Raw genomic sequence first — 17,961 nt, 5'->3', positions numbered from 1 at the left:
TCTGCAGCTCAGGCCATGCCCCAGACTCACTGCTGTTTTCTATGGCAGCTTTTTCTGAAGCAGCTCTTCCTTTCCCCACCTACCTGTCTCTTAAAGAGCCATCTTTTCTCTCTGTATTTAGGTGTTTGGCACAGAGTTTTGCAATCCCCTAAGACAGGTGCTGAGGCCAGAAGGGGACGGGCACAGTCCCTCAGAACCCAAGAAGCCCTTGGACCCCATGGCTGCAGCCCCTTTGGTGGTCCCCCTATCAGTCCCTGAGGTTCCAGTGACCCGACACATAGGGAGCATGGCCATGGTGGGCGCTTGTCGGTCTGCCTTCTTCCTGCCACTGCCCCCTCTGCTGGGGGAAGCTGTAGGAAAAGCCTAAACCAGACACCACAGAAAATCTTGACTCCAAGACAGGCGTGGTGGCTCACACCTGTAATCCCAGCACTTTGGGAGGTTGAGGTGGGCAGATCGCCTGAGCTCAGGAGTTCAAAACCAGCCTGGGCAACATGATGAAACCCCGTCTCTACTAAAAATACAAAAAAATTAGCCAGGCGTGGTGGTGGGCACCTGTAAACTCAGCTACTCAAGAGGCTGAGGCCCGAGAATCACTTGAACCCAAGAAGCCTCTGCAGTGAGCCGAGATCGCATCACTGCACTGCAGCCTGGGCAACAGTGAGACTCTGTCTCAAAAAAAAGAGGAAAATCTTGATCCAGAAGAAGCTGGTTTGCACGTTAATTCAGTCATTCAGCATTCACTGAGCCCCTCTGTGCCAGGCCCTGTGCTGGGTGGTACTGGGGACACAGAGGTGACCACAATAGCCTGGGCCCTGCCTCCCAGGGCTCCCAGTCCAGTGGAGGAGACAGGCCTGTACCCAGACCGTGATAACCCAGAGTAGGCAGGGCTGGGAGTAGAGGGAGCCCAGAGAGTTCCAGGGGGCTCCTGAACCAGCCTGAGGAGGTAAGGGGGGGGCTTCCTGGAGGAGGCAGTATGGGAGCTGAGACCTGAAGGAGGAGGAGGAGTAGGGCTGGCAGAGCAGAGGGATTCTGTGGAGGTGAGAGAAAGCGTGGTGAGTTATAAGTGATTGGTCTCAAAGGGCTTGTCTCTGCAGCCTGTACTGAAGGACCCCACCTGGAGAAGCTCCTGCTCAACTTGGGAACAGAGTCCATGGACCTGAAGGTCCCCTGAGTCAGTGGCTGGGTCATTTGGGTGCTTGTCATTTGGGTGGAGCAGCATTTCTTTCTTGCCAGCATCACACTGTATCTTTAGGGATATCTCCCTGTTTAAGGGCCAGTCATCTTAACGGTTGAGGCCGTCCTCACACACAGTCAGAGGCTCTCCTGGGGCATCCAGATCATGGCCAGACTCAGTGCCTCAGGTCTGGCCCAGGTGTGGCTGGCCTCCTTTGCGGAGGGCTCGGTGGGGGTGTGGCCACGCCGGGCACGTGTGTCCTAGTTTCCTCTCTCCAGCCAGTCTCCTGTTCCCACTTTCATCCCATCCTGGAGATAGAGTGGTGCAGTAGGTGGCTTCAGGTGGCCACCTGTGGTTCTATACTCTCTCCTTCTTCTTCAGGGACAAGAGAAAGACGGGGAGGAGCAAGACAGCAAGGAGAGCAGCCAGCAGAGGAAGCGGAAAAAGCGGCCCCCACCCAAGTCACTGTTCATCCCTGCTCTGCCCTCCACGGCTGGGGAACCCGGCCCTGCAGGATGCCACCAGAGCCGCCTGCAGTCACCCGTGTTCCTGGTGGACCACCTCCTGAAGGGCTTATTTCAGTGCTCCCCCTACACACCACCCCCAATGCTCAGCCCCATCCGGGGGGGCTCTGGGCTATACTTCAACACCCTCTGTTCCACGTCCACTCAGGCCAGCCCTGACCAGCTTCTCAGCTCCATGCTCGGTGAGTGAGGCTGGGCACTCTGTGATCCCGGGGTGAATTGCCTGTGGACCATGCCCACTCTCCGTTGTAGCATGTGGTTCAGGGATTGTCGCCCACCCGGGTGTACCTAGTCTGAGGGACCCTTTGCTATTCAGACATGCCCCAGACTGATCTAAGTGCCTTCTAGTGCTTAGAATTTTATGGCCAGAAAAAAATGTAGAGGCCATTTAGCCTGACCATGCTTCTGCCTGCCCTTCTGTGTCATTTTCTTTTTCTTTTCTTTTCTTTGAGACAGAGTCTTGCTCTGTCACCAGGCTGGAGTGCAGTGGCATGATCTCAGCTCACTTGCAACCTCTGCCTCCTGGGTTCAAGCAATTCTCCTGCCTCAGCCCCCCGAGTAGCTGGGACTACAGGTGTCTGCCAACACACCCAGCTAATTTTTATATTTTTAGTAGAGATGGGGTTTCACTGTGTTGGCCAGGATGGTCTTGAGCTCTTGACCTCAGGATCTGCCTGCCTCGGACTCCCAAAGTGCTGGGATTACAGGCATGAACCTCCTCACCCAGCCTTCTTTTTCTTTTTTGAGGCAAGGTCTCACTCTGTCACCCAGGCTGGAGTGCACTGATGCGATCACAGCTCACTGCAGCCTCAGTCTCCTGATCTCAAGCGATCCTCCAGCCTCAGACTCCCAGTACCTGTGATTACAGGTATGCATCACCACAACTGGCTAATTACTCTAGGCTGGTCTCAAGCTCCTGGACTCATGCGATTTTGCATCCTTGGTCTCCGAAAATACTGGCAGTAAATGTGTGAGCCACTGTGTCCAGCCTGTGTCATTTTTTTTTTTTTAAATGGAGTCTCACTCTGTCACCCAGGCTGGAGTGGAGTGGCATGATCTCGGCTCACTGCAGCCTCCACCTCCCGGGTTCAAGCAATTCTTCTGCTTCAGCCACCCAAGTAGCTGGGACTAGAGGCGTCCATCACCACGCCTGACTAATTTTTATATTTTTAGTAGAGATGGGGTTTCACCGTGCTGGCCAGGCTGGTCTCCAGCTCCTGGCCTTCAGTGATCCATGTGCCCAGCCTCCCAAAGTGCTGGTATTACAGGCGTGAGCACCACGCCCAGCCTGGCCTGTGTCATTTTCTTCACAGCTTTATTGAGCTGTACTTCACGTATCTTGCGAATCACCCATCTAGCGTGTGCAGTGTTTTTTAGGATATTCACAAGGCCGTGCACCCATCACACAGTCTAATTTTAATTTTTTTCTTTATTTTTGTTGCTCTGTTTGCTTCCACACAGCCTAATTTTCAGCACACTTAGCATCCCCAGAGAAGCCGGAGCTCATTAGCAGTGACTGCCCATATCCCCACAGTCCCTTGTTCCCCAGTCTGGGCACCCACTTGTCTGCCTTCTCTCTTTGGATTTGCCTGTTCAGGACATTTCATATAAGCAGAATTGTACAATATGCAGCCTTTTGTGTCTAGTGTGTTTCACCTGGTATCATGTTTTCAGGGTTCCTTCATATTGTAGTGTGTATTAGTGCTCAGTTCCTTTGTATGGCTGAACATGTTTTTTTGCACAGATGGGCCACATTTTTTTATTCATCAGTTGACAGACATTTGGGTTGTTTCCACTTGGGCCTATTATGAATAATGCTGCCATGAACATTTGTGTAGAAATTTTTTGGGTTTTTTGGGAGAGAGGGTCTCACTCTGTCACCCAGGCTGGAGTACAGTGGTGCAATCACAGCTCACTGCAACCTCAACCTCCTGGGCTCAACTGACCTTCCTGCTTCAGCCTCCAGAATAGCTGGACCTACACGCACAGGCACGTGCCCCCAGCCCGGCTAATTTTTTGTAGTTGTTTTTTAATAGAGAAGGGGTCTTGCCATGTTGCCCAGACTGGTCTCATACTCTGGGGTGGGCCTGATGTGGTGGCTCATACCTGTAATCCTAGCATTTAGGGAGGTTGGGGCAGGTGGATTACCTGAGGTCAGGAGTTCAAGACCAGCCTGGCCAACATGGCAAAACCCCATCTCTACTATAAACAGAACAATTAGCCAGGCATGGCAGCAGGTGCCTATAATCCCAGCTACTCAAGAGGCTGAGGCAGGAGAATCACTTGAATTTGGGGCAGAGGTTGCAGTGAACTGAGATCGTGCCACTTCACTTCAGCCTAGGTGAAAGAACGAAACTCGGTCTCAAAAAAAAAAAAATGAACTGAGGTGAAACAGCCCTCCAGCATTGGCCTTCCAATGTGCTGGGATTGTAGGCCTGAGCCACCACCGCCGGCCTTATGTACAGGTTTTTGTGTGGATTTATGTTCTCAGCTCTCTTGGGTGGATATCTAGGAAGTGGATATCTAGGAATGGAATGCTGGGTCGTATGGTAACTCCGTATTTAACTGTTTATGAACTGCCAGATTGTTTTCCAAAATGGCTGGGCCACTTTCAATTTCCTGTTTTCTAAATACTAGCAGTATATGAGCATCTTAATTTCTCCTCATTTTAACCAACACTTGTTATTGTCTGTCTTTTTTAGTATAACCGTCCTACTAGATGTGAAGTGGTCCATTTGGAGGACAAACTTTTTCAATTTCCATGAAGTGTAATTTTTAATTTCCATGAAGTCCAATTTTAATTTCCACGAAGTCTTGTGGTATTATATATTATGTGTAAAGATTTGCGTGACCCAAGGTCATGAAGAGTTACTCCTGTTTCCTTCTAAGAGTTTTGCAATTTTGACTCTTATACTTAGGTCTGTATTCATTCTGAAGATAACGTTTGTATCTCACATGAGATAAAGGTCCACATTCATTTTTTTGCATGTATATATCCAGTTCTTCCAGCAGCATTTTTTGAAGACTTCCCATTGAATTGACGCAGTACAATTCAGTGTTAGAAATCAATTGACTATACACGTGTGGGTTTATTTCTGGGTGTTCAGCTCTTTTTTTTTTTTTGAGATGGAGTATTGCTGTGTGGCCAGGCTGGAGTGCAGTGGCGCAATCTCGGCTCACTGCAACCTCTGCCTTCTGGGTTCAAGCAATTCTTCCGCCTTGTAGCTGGGACCACAGGCACGTGCCACCATGCCCGGCTATTTTTTGTATTTTTAGTAGAGACGGGGTTTCACCATGTTGACCAGGATGGTCTCGATCTCTTGACCTCGTGATCCACCTGCCTCAGCCTCCCAAAGTGCTGGGATTACAGGCATGAGCCACTGCGCCCGCCCCTGGGTGTTCAGTTCTATTGCATGGATCTGTATGCTTATCCTTATGCCAGTATCACACTGTTTTGATCACAGTAGTGGCTTGTAAGTTCTGGGGTTTTTTGGTGATTTTGAAGGGTTTTTGTTTTTGTTTTTGTTTTGAGACAGAGTCTCGCTCTGTTGCCCAGGCTGGAGTACAGTGGCATGATCTTGGCTCGCTGCAGCCTCTAATGCCTGAGTTCAAGCAGTCCTCCCACCTCAGCCTCCTGAGGTACTGGGATTACAGGAGTGCACCACCATGCCAGGCTAATTTTCGTATTTTTAATAGAGACGGGGTTTCATTATGTTGGCCAGGCTGGTCTCAAACTCCTGACATCAGGTGATCTGTCCACCTTATCCTCTCAAAGTGCTGGGATTACAGGTGTGGCCGCCGTGCCCAGGCTATTTCTTTAGATATTTCTTTCTGTGCCTTTCTCCTTTCCATCTGCTACTCCTGTTACATGTAGTTGCTGTACTTAATGAATCCCACATTTCTCTGAGGCTGTCTTTATTTCACTTCATTCCTTTTCTTTCTTCTTCGGATTCCATGGTCTCTACTGCTCTGTCTTCAAGTTGGCTATTTTCTTCCTGCCAACTCAAACCTATGGAGCCCCATTTTGGTTATTCTACTTTTTTTTCTCAATGGCTTCACTTGCCAGTATTTTGCTTTCTAACCCAGAATTCCCATTTAGTTCTCTCTTTTTAATAATTTCTATTCTCTTTTTTTGAGACCGAGTTTCGCTCTTGTTACCCAGGCTGGAGTGCAATGGCGCGATCTTAGCTCACTGCAACCTCCACCTCCTGGGTTCAGGCAATTCTCCTGCCTCAGCCTCCTGAGTAGCTGGGATTACAGGCACGCACCACCAGGCCCAGATAATTTTTTGTATTTTTAGTAGAGACGGGGTTTCACCATGTTTGTTGACAGGATGGTCTCGATCTCTTAACCTCGTGATCCATCCGCCTCGGCCTCTCAAAGTGCTGGGATTACAGGCGTGAGCCACTGGGCCCGGCTAATAATTTGTATTCTTAATGATATTCTGTCTGTGATGAGAAATTGTCCTTATGCCTTCCTTTACTTTTTTTTTTGAGACAGAGTTTCACTGTTGTTACCCAGACTGGAGTGCAATGGCACGATCTCGGCTCACCGTAACCTCCGCCTCCTGGGTTCAAGCAATTCTCCTGCCTCAGCCTCCCGAGTAGCTGGGATTACAGGCGCGCACCACCATGCCCAGCTAATTTTTGTATTTTTAGTAGAGACGGGGTTTCACCTCGTTGACCAGGATGGTCTCGATCTCTTGACCTCGTGATCCACCCACCTCAGCCTCCCAAAGTGCTGGGATTATAGGCCTGAGCCACCGCGCCCAGCCGCCTTCTTTACTTCTTTAAGCATGGGAGCTGAGGGAGAGGCAGCCTGGGCTGCACCTACCTGGGTTAGAACCCTCAGAGCTGGGAGCTGGCTGGGTCAAGGAGCAGGTCACAGCTCAGATGCAGCAGCCTCTTGTTGTTTTATAAATATTTAGTTGATTTTTTATTTTTTTGAGATGGAATCTCACTGTGTTGCCCAGTCTAGAGTGCACTGCTACAATCTCAGCTCACTGCAACCTCTGCTTCCTGGGTTCAAACGATTCTCCTGCCTCAGCCTCCCAAGTAGCTGGGATTACAGGCACCCACCACCATGCCCGGCCAATTTTTCTATTTTTGGTAGAGATGGGATTTTGCCATGTTGGCTAGGCTAGTCTTGAACTCCTGACCTCAAGTGATCTGCCCACCTCAGCATCCCAAAGTGCTGGGATTACAGACGTGAGCCACTGTGCCTGGCCTAGTTGATATTTTTTAAGTATTTGAAAATGAATATTTCTCCAAGTGCTGAATGACCTTAGGACAATTTCCAGAGACTTTAGCATGTTGTTTTTATATATACGTATACTCGTCATGAGTTAATTTGTTTGCTGAGTTCCTCCCTCTACCTTTTCAGAAACGCTACCCTTTCCCATGGGATCTTAAAGAGCCTGCTCTCAGCTGCATCCAACAGGCAGGCAGGGGGCCCTGTGGGTTACCTGCTGTCAGTCTTCTTGACCTTTTTACTCTGTGTTTCTAGATCAAGTGGATGGGTCTTTTGGCATCTGTGTGGTGAAGGATGACACCAAGATCAGCATTGAGCCGTAAGTTGGGTCCTTTCCAGTGAAGCTGCTTTTTACCCCACCTCGAGTTCTAGGGTTCATTTTCCCAAGGGTTCCTCTTCCCATGGGGGTTTCAAATTTATCCATAAAGGCTCCCTAGGTGTGAAGCCGAAGATTTTTCCAAGTATCCGTAGGAAGATCCCCAATATTCCTCCTAGAAGTTCAGCTGCATATATGGTTGGGCACATGGGGACAGAATGCCCCGGGCCTTGGGGTTCCAGATAGAATAGGTGATGGCACAGAGCAAGGCATGAGCGTGCCTGGGGGATGTGGTGTGGATATGGACACATGCCGGCTGTCAGCTTGCACCTCCCCTGCCTTGACCCTGAGAGAGAAACGTGGCGGTGAGGAAAGCAGAGGAAGGGAGGAAGTATCCCTGCAGAAGTGTCTGAGATGCCTGCGTGCATCTGTCAGGGGCAGGACATACCTGATGCACCTGAGAGACAGCAGAGGGCTTCCACGGAGCAGGCTGTGGCCCAAGAGCAGGGCGCACAGAGCGTCTCCATTTCACTCCCCACCTCAGTCACATTTGGATGTCTCCCATATCTGTGCATGTGGCCTCATTTCAGACACATCAATATAGGAAGCCGGTTTCAGGCAGAAATCCCGGAACTCCAGGAGAGATCCCTGGCTGGAATTGACGAGCATGTAGCTTCTCTGGTCTGGAAGCCATGGGGAGATATGATGACCAACCCAGAGACACAGGATAGAGGTGGCTGAGGCTTCGAGGCTAAGTTCCTAAGGGCCCTTCTTCCCCCTCCATTTCCAGGGAGTTTTTCTTCCTGGGTCTGGAACTCCTGACTGCTGGGTATAAGAAGCAGTGCCCCTGGGTGTGGGAGGGAGCTGGCCCTTGGCCAGCATTGCTTCTTCCAGGCTGCCTTCTCCCTCCCCTACCTCTTCTGTCATATGGTAGCTGGTCAGGCCATCCAGAGCAGGTGTCGGGGACAGGGTTCTGCTGTTCCTCCTCATCTGTCCCTTTCCCCGGCCTGCCCTCCCTGGAACCTGCTGACTCCCGTGGGCCTCTTCTTCCTCATACCCTTTTTGGAAACAGTGACCGAGCTCTGCAACGTGGCGTGCTCCAGCGTGATGCCAGGAGGGGGCACCAACCTGGAGCTCGCTCTGCACTGCCTGCACGAGGCCCAGGGTGACGTTCAGGTGAGGCACAGCCAGGGGACCCTCCCTGCTCTCCTGGGGCCCGGGGTTCCAGGTGCATCTGCTTGGGGGTTCAGAGCAGATGGAAGCTGGAAGAAGACCGCCCATCCTCTTCCCCAGTGGCTTTGGGATTGCAGTGGTCCTTATGCACTGACTGTAGGGGAATACTAAGACACGGGCCCAATTCACAGCCACTTGTCCAGGGCAACAACCAAGCTGCTCTGTTGCAGGGGCTCCTCTGAGATAACAGGGGCACTGGAGAAGGGAAGCCCCAGAGGCCAGCTCAGGACCCGCATTCATCTACTTCATTCCTTGGGATTTGGCTTTCGATCAAGCACTCACATGTACAAACCTCTGATGCAATATAAATGGCTCTGCCTACGCCAAAGACCCTCCTCACAATTCTGGGTGTTAAAAAGTAAATCAAAAGTCTAACTGTGAAGAGTGGGAGAGGAAGGGCCACATAGCCTGTGTTATCTAAGAGCTAACAGTCATGACATAGTCTTGCATTTCCCCAAGCTGAGGTAGTATCTGGCATATAGCAGGTCCTCAGCAGAGCGGGAATACATATTTATTGGGTACCTGCTGGGTGCCTGTACTGTAGGCACTGGAGCCAGGGCTGGCTGAGGGGCTCCATGCTAGCTTTAATGCTCTGTTGTCTCTGTCTTCAAATTCTTGGCCAGTGTGATGGCTCATGCCTGTAATCCCAGCACTTTGGGAGGCTAAGCTGGGTGGATCACGAGGCCAGGAGTGCAAGACCACCCTGGCCAACTTGGTGAAACCCCGTCTTTACTAAATATACAAAAATTAGCTGGGTGTCGTGGCGTGTGCATGTAGTCCCAGCTACTCAGGAGGTTTAGGCAGGAGAGTCACTTGAACCTGGGAGGTGGAATCAAGATCACGTCACGATCTTGACTCACTGCACTCCAGCCTGGGTGACAAAAGCAAGACTTTATCTCAAAAAAATAAATAACTAAAATAAATAAATAAAAATTAGCCAGGCATAGTGGTGGGCACCTGTAATCCCAGCTACTCAGGAGGCTGAGGCAGGAGAATTGCTTGAACCTGGGAGATGGAAGTTGCGGTGAGCCAAGATTGTGCCATTGCACTCCAGCATGGGTGAAAAATCTTAATAGTTTTTATTTTTTTATTTATTTTTTTTACAAATTCTTGTGTCGAGGGCTGACTTTCAATAGATTGCAGCAAGGGAGCTGCTCTGTTGCACACGAAACCCCAACCCAGAAGCAGATTGCCTGCAAATGGTTTAGTGCCAGGTTCCCCACGAACGTGCGTTGTGTGACAGGCGAGGAATAGGTTTTAAACAAGGAGGCCTGCATCTTCATTTTGCACTGGGCCCCACAAATTATTCAAACCCTGCAATGATGGTTTACACTAGTGATCAAGATAAAATCCCTGCTCTCGTGGGGCTTATATTTTAGGAAAGTCAAAAGGAAATCTAGTTTTAAAAATTGTTAGCTAGGCTGGACACATGGCTCACCTGTAATCCCAGCACTTTGGGAAGCCAAGGAAGGCAGATCACCTGAGGTCGTGAGTAAGACCAGGCTGGCCAACATGGTAAAATCCTGTTTCTACTATAAATTAAAAAAAAAAAAAATTAGCAGGGAGTGGTGGCAGGTGCCTGTAGTCCCAGTCCCAGCTACTCAGGAGGCTGAGGCAAGAGAATGGCTTGAACTGGGGGGCAGAGGCTGCAGTGAGCCAAGATCATGCCACTGGACTCCAGCCTGGGTGACAGAGCAAGACTCTGTCTCAAAAAAAAGAAATTTGTTAGCTAGTTGGGTCCAGTGGTGCCCACCTGTGTTCCTGGCTATTCAGGAGGAAGGGGCTGAAGGAGCCCAGGAATTAGAGCTCACCTGGACAACATGGTGAGACCTCATCTTTAAAAATTTTTCAAAATAATGTTTTTAATCGTTAGCTAATGACTGGTGCTATGAAGAAAACAAAATGGGGCCCAAGGTAAGGGTCGTGCTCCTCAAAATGCCAGTCCCTGAGGGAATAAGGAGCTTGTGCCAAAATAAATCCACACGCTGTCTCCTTCATCAGGATAGGCTTGCTGTGCAAAAATAACCTCAGCGGCACTCGGTGGTGTGCCTGGTGACAGTTGATGCACCCACAGACAGTTCACAGGCTGGCAGCCCGTCCAGGGCCACTTTGAAGAGCCCTGGGACGGGCAGTGACTTTAGGACAGCTGCAAGTGTTTTTCAGATGAACGGGAGGACACCGGTGGTCCTTGTCCCCAGCCGGCCCTGGGCAGCCTGCCGCTCCTCTTGTTCCAGGTTGCCCTGGAGACTCTCCTGCTCCGAGGGCCCCACAAGCCGCGGACGCACCTGCTCGCTGACTATCGCTACACAGGTGATGGGGAAAGGCTGCCGGGCTGGTTCGGCCCAGCTGAGACCCCTGTGAACCACCGGCTCTGTTATAAGCTCTGCCTCTGCCTCCCGGAGTTCTCTTCCAGGCCTCTGCCTGCCTCTCAGGAGGGCCTGAATAATTCAGGATAATTCAGTGGGCGCCCCGTTCTGCTAATGGGGTCCTGCTTCACCCTGTCCCAGTGGTTGCCTTACAGACTCTGTCTAGCCAGAAGGGAAATGATCCAGGCCAGCGGGAGGGGAGATGGGCTGAGGTTCGGTGGGTGAACCCATCAGCCCTGGACACAGGCTGCCTGGGGCCCCCACCTGCCTTTAGCAAGCAACTGAAGCCTCCGTTGTCACATCTGTTAAGTGGAACTAGTAGTGGTCCCTCTCTTCTGGAAACTGTTGGAGTTTTTTATTCGATTGGCACATAATTGGTGCTCAGTAATGGTGGGTATAAAAGGGAAGGTGGTCTGCATTTTGGCCATGGCTGTGGTCCCAGGACAAATGGCCTCCCCGCTGTTGGCTGTGTTCTTTGATAGGTTCAGACGTCTGGACCCCTATAGAGAAGAGGCTTTTTAAGAAGGCGTTCTGTGCCCACAAGAAGGACTTCTACTTGATACACAAGACGGTAAAGTTATGTGGGCAGGTGTCCCGGGCCTGGCCCAACAGAGCTGAGACCAGCTAGAGCTGCAGGGCTGGTCGGGGGGTCCGAGGGCCCCACCTTTACCTGTCTGTGGCAGCGCTCTTGCTGTAGACAGTTGACAATGTCCAGAAGCTGTCCTTGTGAACAGCTCCAAATGGCTCCCGCCTGCATCACCTGCAGAGAAGAGTCCCCTGTGCCCCTCCCCAAGGTTTTACTTCTGCTTGGTGGCCTCCATTACCTTTTTGGCCAAGCACATACAGACATTTCTGTCTGTGCAAATTTTATATAAATATGTATGCATGTACTTTAAAAAAGGTAAGAGCTGGCCATGGTGGCTTATGCCTGTAATCCCAGCACTTTGGGAGGCCAAGGCAGGAGGTCAGGAATTTGAGACCAGCCTGGCCAACATGGTGAAACCCCATTTCTACTAAAAATATAAAAAATAAGCCAGGTGTGGTGACATGTGCCTGTAATCCCAGCTACTTGGGAGGCTGAGGTAGGAGAATCATTTGAACCTGGGAGGTGGAGGTTGCAGTGAGTAGGGATTGCACCACTGCACTCCAGCCTGGGAAACAGAGTGAGACTGTGTCTCAAAAATAAGGATGAGGTCGGGAACGGTGACTCACATCTAATATCCTAGCACTTTGGGAGGCCAAGGTGAGAGGATTGCTTGAGCCTAGGAGTTCAAGACCTGCCTGGGCAATATAGTGAGACCTTGTCTCTACAAAAAAATTAAAAACTAGCCTAGCATGGTGACGCATGCCTATGGTCCCAGTTACTCGGGAGGCTAAGGTGGGAAGATTGCTTGAGCCTGGGAGGTGAAGGCTGCAATGAGCCAAGATTGCACCACTGCACTCCAGCCAGGGTGACAGAATGAGATCCTATTCCCCGAAAAAAACAAAGGATGAGATCTCACTGCATGTAATGTCCTGCTGCTTATTTTCTGTTAAAAAAAAATAACTTAGACACAAAATTGCATATAATTGAAGTATAAGAGTTGCCAAGTTTTAACATATTGATACACCTGGAACTGTCACCACAGTTAAGACAACGAGCATGCACCTCAGCCCTGTATCTCCTCCTGCCCCATGGTAATCACTCCTCATCGCTCCCCTACCCCCAGTCAGCACTGATCTGCCATCACTGTAAATTCATTTCATTTCCTAGAGTTTGCTATACATGGAGTAGTCACACAGTATGGACTCTGCTTGCTCTAGCTTCTTGCACTCAGCATCATGATTTTGAGGTCATCCATGTTGCATGTACTGATAGATCTCACTTTTTCACTGCCGAATAATATTCCACTGGATGGACATACCACAGTTTATGTAATCATTTGCCTGTTGGTGGACATTTGAGTGGTTTCCAGTTTTGGGTGAATTGTAAGCATTCAGGTACAAGTCTTGGTATGGACATGTACTTTGTTTTCTAGAGGAGTCAATACCTAGGATGGAATGATTTAGTGGGTGGATGTTTAACTTTTTAAGAAACTGCCAAGCAATTTTCCAAAGTTGTTGTAGCATTTCACATACCCACCGGCAGGAAACGAGATCTCTTAGTTGCTCCGCAACCTTGCTAGCCCTGGGTCGGCCCAGTCCTTTTACTTTTTATTTTTTATTTTTCTATTTTTGGGCCAGTCCTTTAATTCCAGCCATTCTCATGACAGTGTGGTGGCATTGCATTGTGCTTCCTTCATGACTGACGATGCTGAGCCTCTTTCCATGGACCTGTTTGCTGTCTGTGTGCCGCCTTTGGTGATGTGTCTGTTCACATCTCTTGCATATGTTTTCATTGGGGTGTCTGTGTTTTGTTTTCTTTTCTTTTTTTTTTTTTTTCAGATGGATTCTCACTCTGTTGCCCAGGCTGGAGTGCAGCGGTGCGATCACCGCTTACTGCAACCTCTGCCTCCTGGGTTCAAATGATTCTCCTGCCTCAGCCTCCTGAGTAGCTGGGATTACAGGTGCGTGCCACCACACCCAGCTAATTTTTGTATTTTTAGGAGAGAGAGGGTTTCAACCATGTTGGCCAGGCTGGTCTCAAACTCCTGACCTCAGGTGATCCACCCTCCTCAGCCTCCCAAAGTGCTGGGATTACAAGCATGAGCCAAGGAGAGTTGACATTTTAACAACACTGAGTTTCTGACCCATGAACAGAGACTCTGTGTCTCTGTGTCTCTATGTGTCATCTTTAATTTCTCTTAGTAGAGTTTTGGGTTTTGTTTATTTGTTCTTATGTCTTTTAAGATATAGGATCGCTGTTGCCCAAGCTGGAATACAGGGGTATGATCATAGTTCACTGCACCCTTGACCTCCTGGGGTCAAGTGATCCTCCAGCTTCAAGTAGGTGGGACTACAGGTGCGTACCATCACACCTGACTCTGGTATAACTCTTTTTTTTTTTTTTTTTTTGATACGAAGTCTCACTCTGTTGCCCAGTCTGTAGTGCAGTGGCACAATCTCGGCTCACTGCAGCCACTCCGCCTCCTGGGCTCAAGCGATTCTCCTGCCTCAGCGTCCTGAATAGCGATTCTCCTGCTTCAGTGTCCTGAGTCCAGGCACCCACCACACCCAGCTAATTTTTTTTGTATTTTAGTAGAGATGGGGTTTCACCATGTTGGCCAGGCTGGTCCCAAACTCCTGGCCTCAGGTGATCCTCTCACCTCGGCCTCCCAAAGTGCTGGGATTACAAGTGTGAGCCACCACACCTGGCCTGTGGTATAACTCTCTGAACATATATTAAACAGTTATGGTAACCTTTCACGTCCTTCCCTGCTCGTTCTAACATCGTGTCTGTGGTGGGTGACTTTGATGATTTATGTTTCTCCCCTGATGCACCATATTATCCTGCTTCTTTGCATGCATAGTGATTTTCACCAGATCGCAGGCATTGTGAATTTTAGCTGTTGGAAGCTGGATATTTTTGCAGTCTTATAAATATTCTTGAGTTTTGTTCTGGGACACAGTTACTTTTAGATTCACTTTTAGATATTTTAGATGGGACCAGCATAGCTCTTCTCCGAGGCTGATTATTTCTCATTCCTGAGGCAAGGCTGTGTCTCTGCCCTACCCAGTGCCCCCAAATCCTGAAGTTTCCCACTCTGGCTGTGGGAATGGGCACTATTCCTGGCCCTGGAGGAGCAGCAGGCACTTGTCCCTCTCATCCTTTTGGATGGCTGTTTACCCAGCTTTGGCTGGTCTCTTCCCATGCATGTGCTGGGCAGTGCTTGGCTGAGCTCTTGGCTGAGTTCTTGGGGGAAATTCCCTCACCATCCCTGGAATGTTCTATGGGCAGCTCTCTCCTCTCCCATCCTCTGTCCTACCGCTGTGTTCTCAAGGGCACTGTGCTTCACCTCAGCTCCCTAAGTCCTGCTGGATTCTGCCTAAATTGCCCCCCGTCCAGTCAGTGGCCTGGAAACGCAAGCTGGTAAGCCAGGAAGGTGGCAGCTTGCTTCCCGTCGGGGCTCGCTGCCCTCTGCTGAATGACGCCTGGTGTTTTGCTAAACATGGTTGATATTTTGACTCTGTGTTTTCATTGTTTTGACAGGAGCAAGAATCTGGTTCCTGTTGCTCCATCTTGTTCCGAAGCAGAAGTCCAAGTTTTTTTTTTTGAACTTAGTGATGTTTCTTAGGTAGAGTTTGTGCTGTTTTGACTCATTTGTGAACACCCACAAAGCAGCTGAAAAGCGTTTGGGTGGAGAATGTGTGTGCTGGAGTCAGCGTAGTAGCCAGTTTAACTTCCTGAGAAATTTTCTTCCTAGAGCAATTAGACTTTTCCTTTTTTCCCTTAAGAGACACCGGCTCTGGAGTGCTGCGACACTATCATAACTCACTGACGGCAGGGCACGGTGGCTCACGCCTGTGATCCCAGCGCTTTGGGAGGTCAAGGCTGGCAGATCACCTGAGGTCAGGAGTTCAAGACCAGCCTGGCCAACATGGCGAAACCCCATCCCTGCAAAATTACACAAATTAACTGGATATGATGGTGGGTGTGTGTAATCCCAGCTACTCGGGAGTCTGAGGCAGGAAAATCACTTGAACCTGGGAAGCGGAAGTTGCAGTGAGCCAAGATCACGCCACTGCACTCCAGCCTGGGCAACAGAGCGAGACTGTCTCCAAAAAAAAAACAGCTCACTGCAGCCTTGAAGTCCTGGGCCCAAACTATCCTCTTAACTCAGCCTCTTGAGTAGCTGGGATCCCAGGGATGCACCACCATGCCTGGCTAATTTTTAAAAAATTTTGTAGAGATGGGGTCTTGCTATGTTGTCCAGGCTGATCTTGAACTCCCGACCTCAAGTGATCCTCCTGCCTCAGCCTCTCAAGGTGCTGGGATTACAGGCATGAGCCACCAAGCCCAGGTTCCCTTTTGTTTTTACGGAAGTTCCTTTTAGTGGGATCCTTTCTTAGGGGAGGAAAGGGAAAATGATGCCCTAGGTTCACGTGGTGCACTCAGAACCTCCCCTTCTTCCAGAGTGGGTCACTTCCTCCCAAGACTTTAGAGGCTCTGCCTAGCTGTTGTAATGGTTGTGTGGTATTCTGCCTGCAGAGGGCATTCCATTTATTAGCATGATGTCGCAGTCAGCATCCCTGGAGAGACATCTGTGCACATCTTCCTGTAGGAAACAATTCCTGGGTTGGGCTGGGTGCAGTGACTGACGCCTGTAATCCTAGCACTTTGGGAGGCTGAGGTGGGTGGATCACAGGTCAGGAGTTCGAGACCAGCCTAACCAACATGGCAAAACCCTGTCTCTACTAAAAATACAGAACTTAGCTGAACATGGTGGCGGGCACCTGTAATCCCAGCTGCCCAGGAGGCTGAGGCAGGAGAATCGCTTGAACCCAAGAGGTGGAGGTTGCAGTGAGCCATGATTGCGCCACTGCACTCCAGTTTGGGAGACAGAGCGGGACTCCGTCTCAAAAAAATAAATAAATAAATAAGAAAAACAATTCCTGCGCAGGAATGGCTGCTCAGAGTGTGCAGGCTTAGGTACTGGTGGCTACTGTGTGGCTCCACTTTTGAACCCCCTCGTCCCCAGGAAGGACTTTATGGTCCTCTGCCTCTGTGGTGAGTGGAGACGCCAAGCCGAAGGAAGAGGCACTTCTGAAGCACTTGCCAAATGAGGCAGCCGGCCCAGTGGTGGGGCCACACTCCCGGGACCCACGTGGCACAGCCGCAACCTGCTTCTGTTTTTCACTAGATCCAGACAAAGACGGTGGCTCAGTGTGTAGAGTATTATTACATCTGGAAAAAAATGATCAAGTTTGACTGTGGCCGAGCCCCAGGGCTAGAAAAGAGGGTCAAGAGAGAGCCAGAGGAGGTGGAAAGGACAGAGGAAAAGGTAGAGTAACCGGGGCAGGGGCAGGAGCTTGTCTGTCCTCCTGGTGCCTGTGCCCGCTGCCCCTTGAGTTAGAGGGTGGGGTCAGAAGGCGGGGGTGCTTCTGACGGTAGTGTTTCCTTGCAGGAGACCTGTGTGCCCTCAGCTCTGTGTCTCCCTTCCAGCAGGACAGATCAGCACCCTTATGTCACTCTTGCTTCTTCTGCAGGTCCCATGCAGCCCTCGGGAGAGACCCAGCCACCATCCAACTCCTGAGTTAAAGATAAAGACCAAGAGTTACAGGAGGGAGTCTATCCTCAGCTGCAGCCCAGACGCAGGCCCCAAGCGGACCCCCGAGCCATTGGGAAGCGCGGAGAGCCAGGGCATTTTTCCATGCAGAGAGTGTGAAAGGTACCCAGCTTTCTCCTGGAGATGCTCCCAGGGCTCCTGGCCTCACCCTGTGATCCCTTCTTCTGGGTGACCCCCAGTCCTCTGGTGACTCCTCAGGGTGTTTGACAAGATCAAGAGTCGAAATGCCCACATGAAGCGGCACCGCCTTCAGGACCACGTGGAGCCCATGGTGAGGGTGAAGTGGCCGGTGAAGCCCTTCCAGCTGAAGGAGGAGGAGCTGGGGGCTGACATCGGGCCCCTGCAGTGGTGATTCCTGTGGGAGCAAGTCCAAATGGGACCTCTGGTGCTGCCCCTCCTCCCTTTGGGCTCTCGGAGTGTTTGGGGGTCCCCCTGCCTTCCCCCACCTTCCCCATCCCCCGTTGGCTAACCTGCCTGCAAACGTGGTGGGCATTTGACCACAGGTAGGCAGGAGGAGCCCGTCATTGGACAGCTCTACAGCCCCTGTCCAGTGGTGCCCAAGGCTCCACTCTCCTTAGGTTCACACTCTCCCCTTCTTTCCCTTGCACTTCTAGAGCAGGGAGGCTTGGCAGGGGGGAAAGTTAGCTCTGGGTAGCTCTTAAATCTCAGCCTCAGTTGTGGGGTTTGGTTTCGTGTGTTAGATAAGGCCAAGAAGTAGAGAATCAGTGGGAAAAAACCTTGAGATCGCCAACGAGCTGGGCCCTCCCCGGGGCGGGGGCTCTGCCTTCCGGATTCGGTCCCTAGTCTTGCGGTGACTTGTGCATTGTTTGGAGTTTTTTGTATGTGTCTACTTGCAAATCTGATTAAATTGAGTTCTTGAGCCACTGTC

General features: G+C 50.4%; 1 protein-coding gene across 5 annotated transcripts in view; it reads left to right on the top strand.

The window, feature by feature from the left end:
• Positions 1-17,961, top strand: part of ZNF541 (zinc finger protein 541) — a 45,921-nt gene extending 27,960 nt beyond the window's left edge. For 3 of the 5 annotated variants that reach the window (XM_078360239.1, XM_035285116.3, XM_078360240.1), the window contains 9 exons: positions 1,559-1,883; positions 7,207-7,270; positions 7,858-8,000; positions 8,340-8,443; positions 10,735-10,810; positions 11,349-11,437; positions 16,647-16,787; positions 16,993-17,174; positions 17,271-17,961. In XM_078360239.1, the coding sequence (XP_078216365.1) occupies positions 1,559-1,883; positions 7,207-7,270; positions 7,858-8,000; positions 8,340-8,443; positions 10,735-10,810; positions 11,349-11,437; positions 16,647-16,787; positions 16,993-17,174; positions 17,271-17,424 (1,278 nt within the window). In that variant the 3' untranslated portion in view covers positions 17,425-17,961. Of the gene's footprint in view, positions 1-121; positions 296-1,558; positions 1,884-7,206; positions 7,271-7,857; positions 8,001-8,339; positions 8,444-10,663; positions 10,811-11,348; positions 11,438-16,646; positions 16,788-16,992; positions 17,175-17,270 lie in introns of all 5 variants that reach the window. The other 2 variants (XM_078360241.1, XR_013531017.1) reach the window with 2 other exon arrangements.

This window comes from Callithrix jacchus, chromosome 22 (genome assembly GCF_049354715.1).
Source record: "Callithrix jacchus isolate 240 chromosome 22, calJac240_pri, whole genome shotgun sequence".
NCBI lineage: Eukaryota > Metazoa > Chordata > Mammalia > Primates > Cebidae > Callithrix > Callithrix jacchus.
Note: the sequence above shows the minus strand (reverse complement) of the source record. Positions and strands in the feature narration are given on the sequence as shown.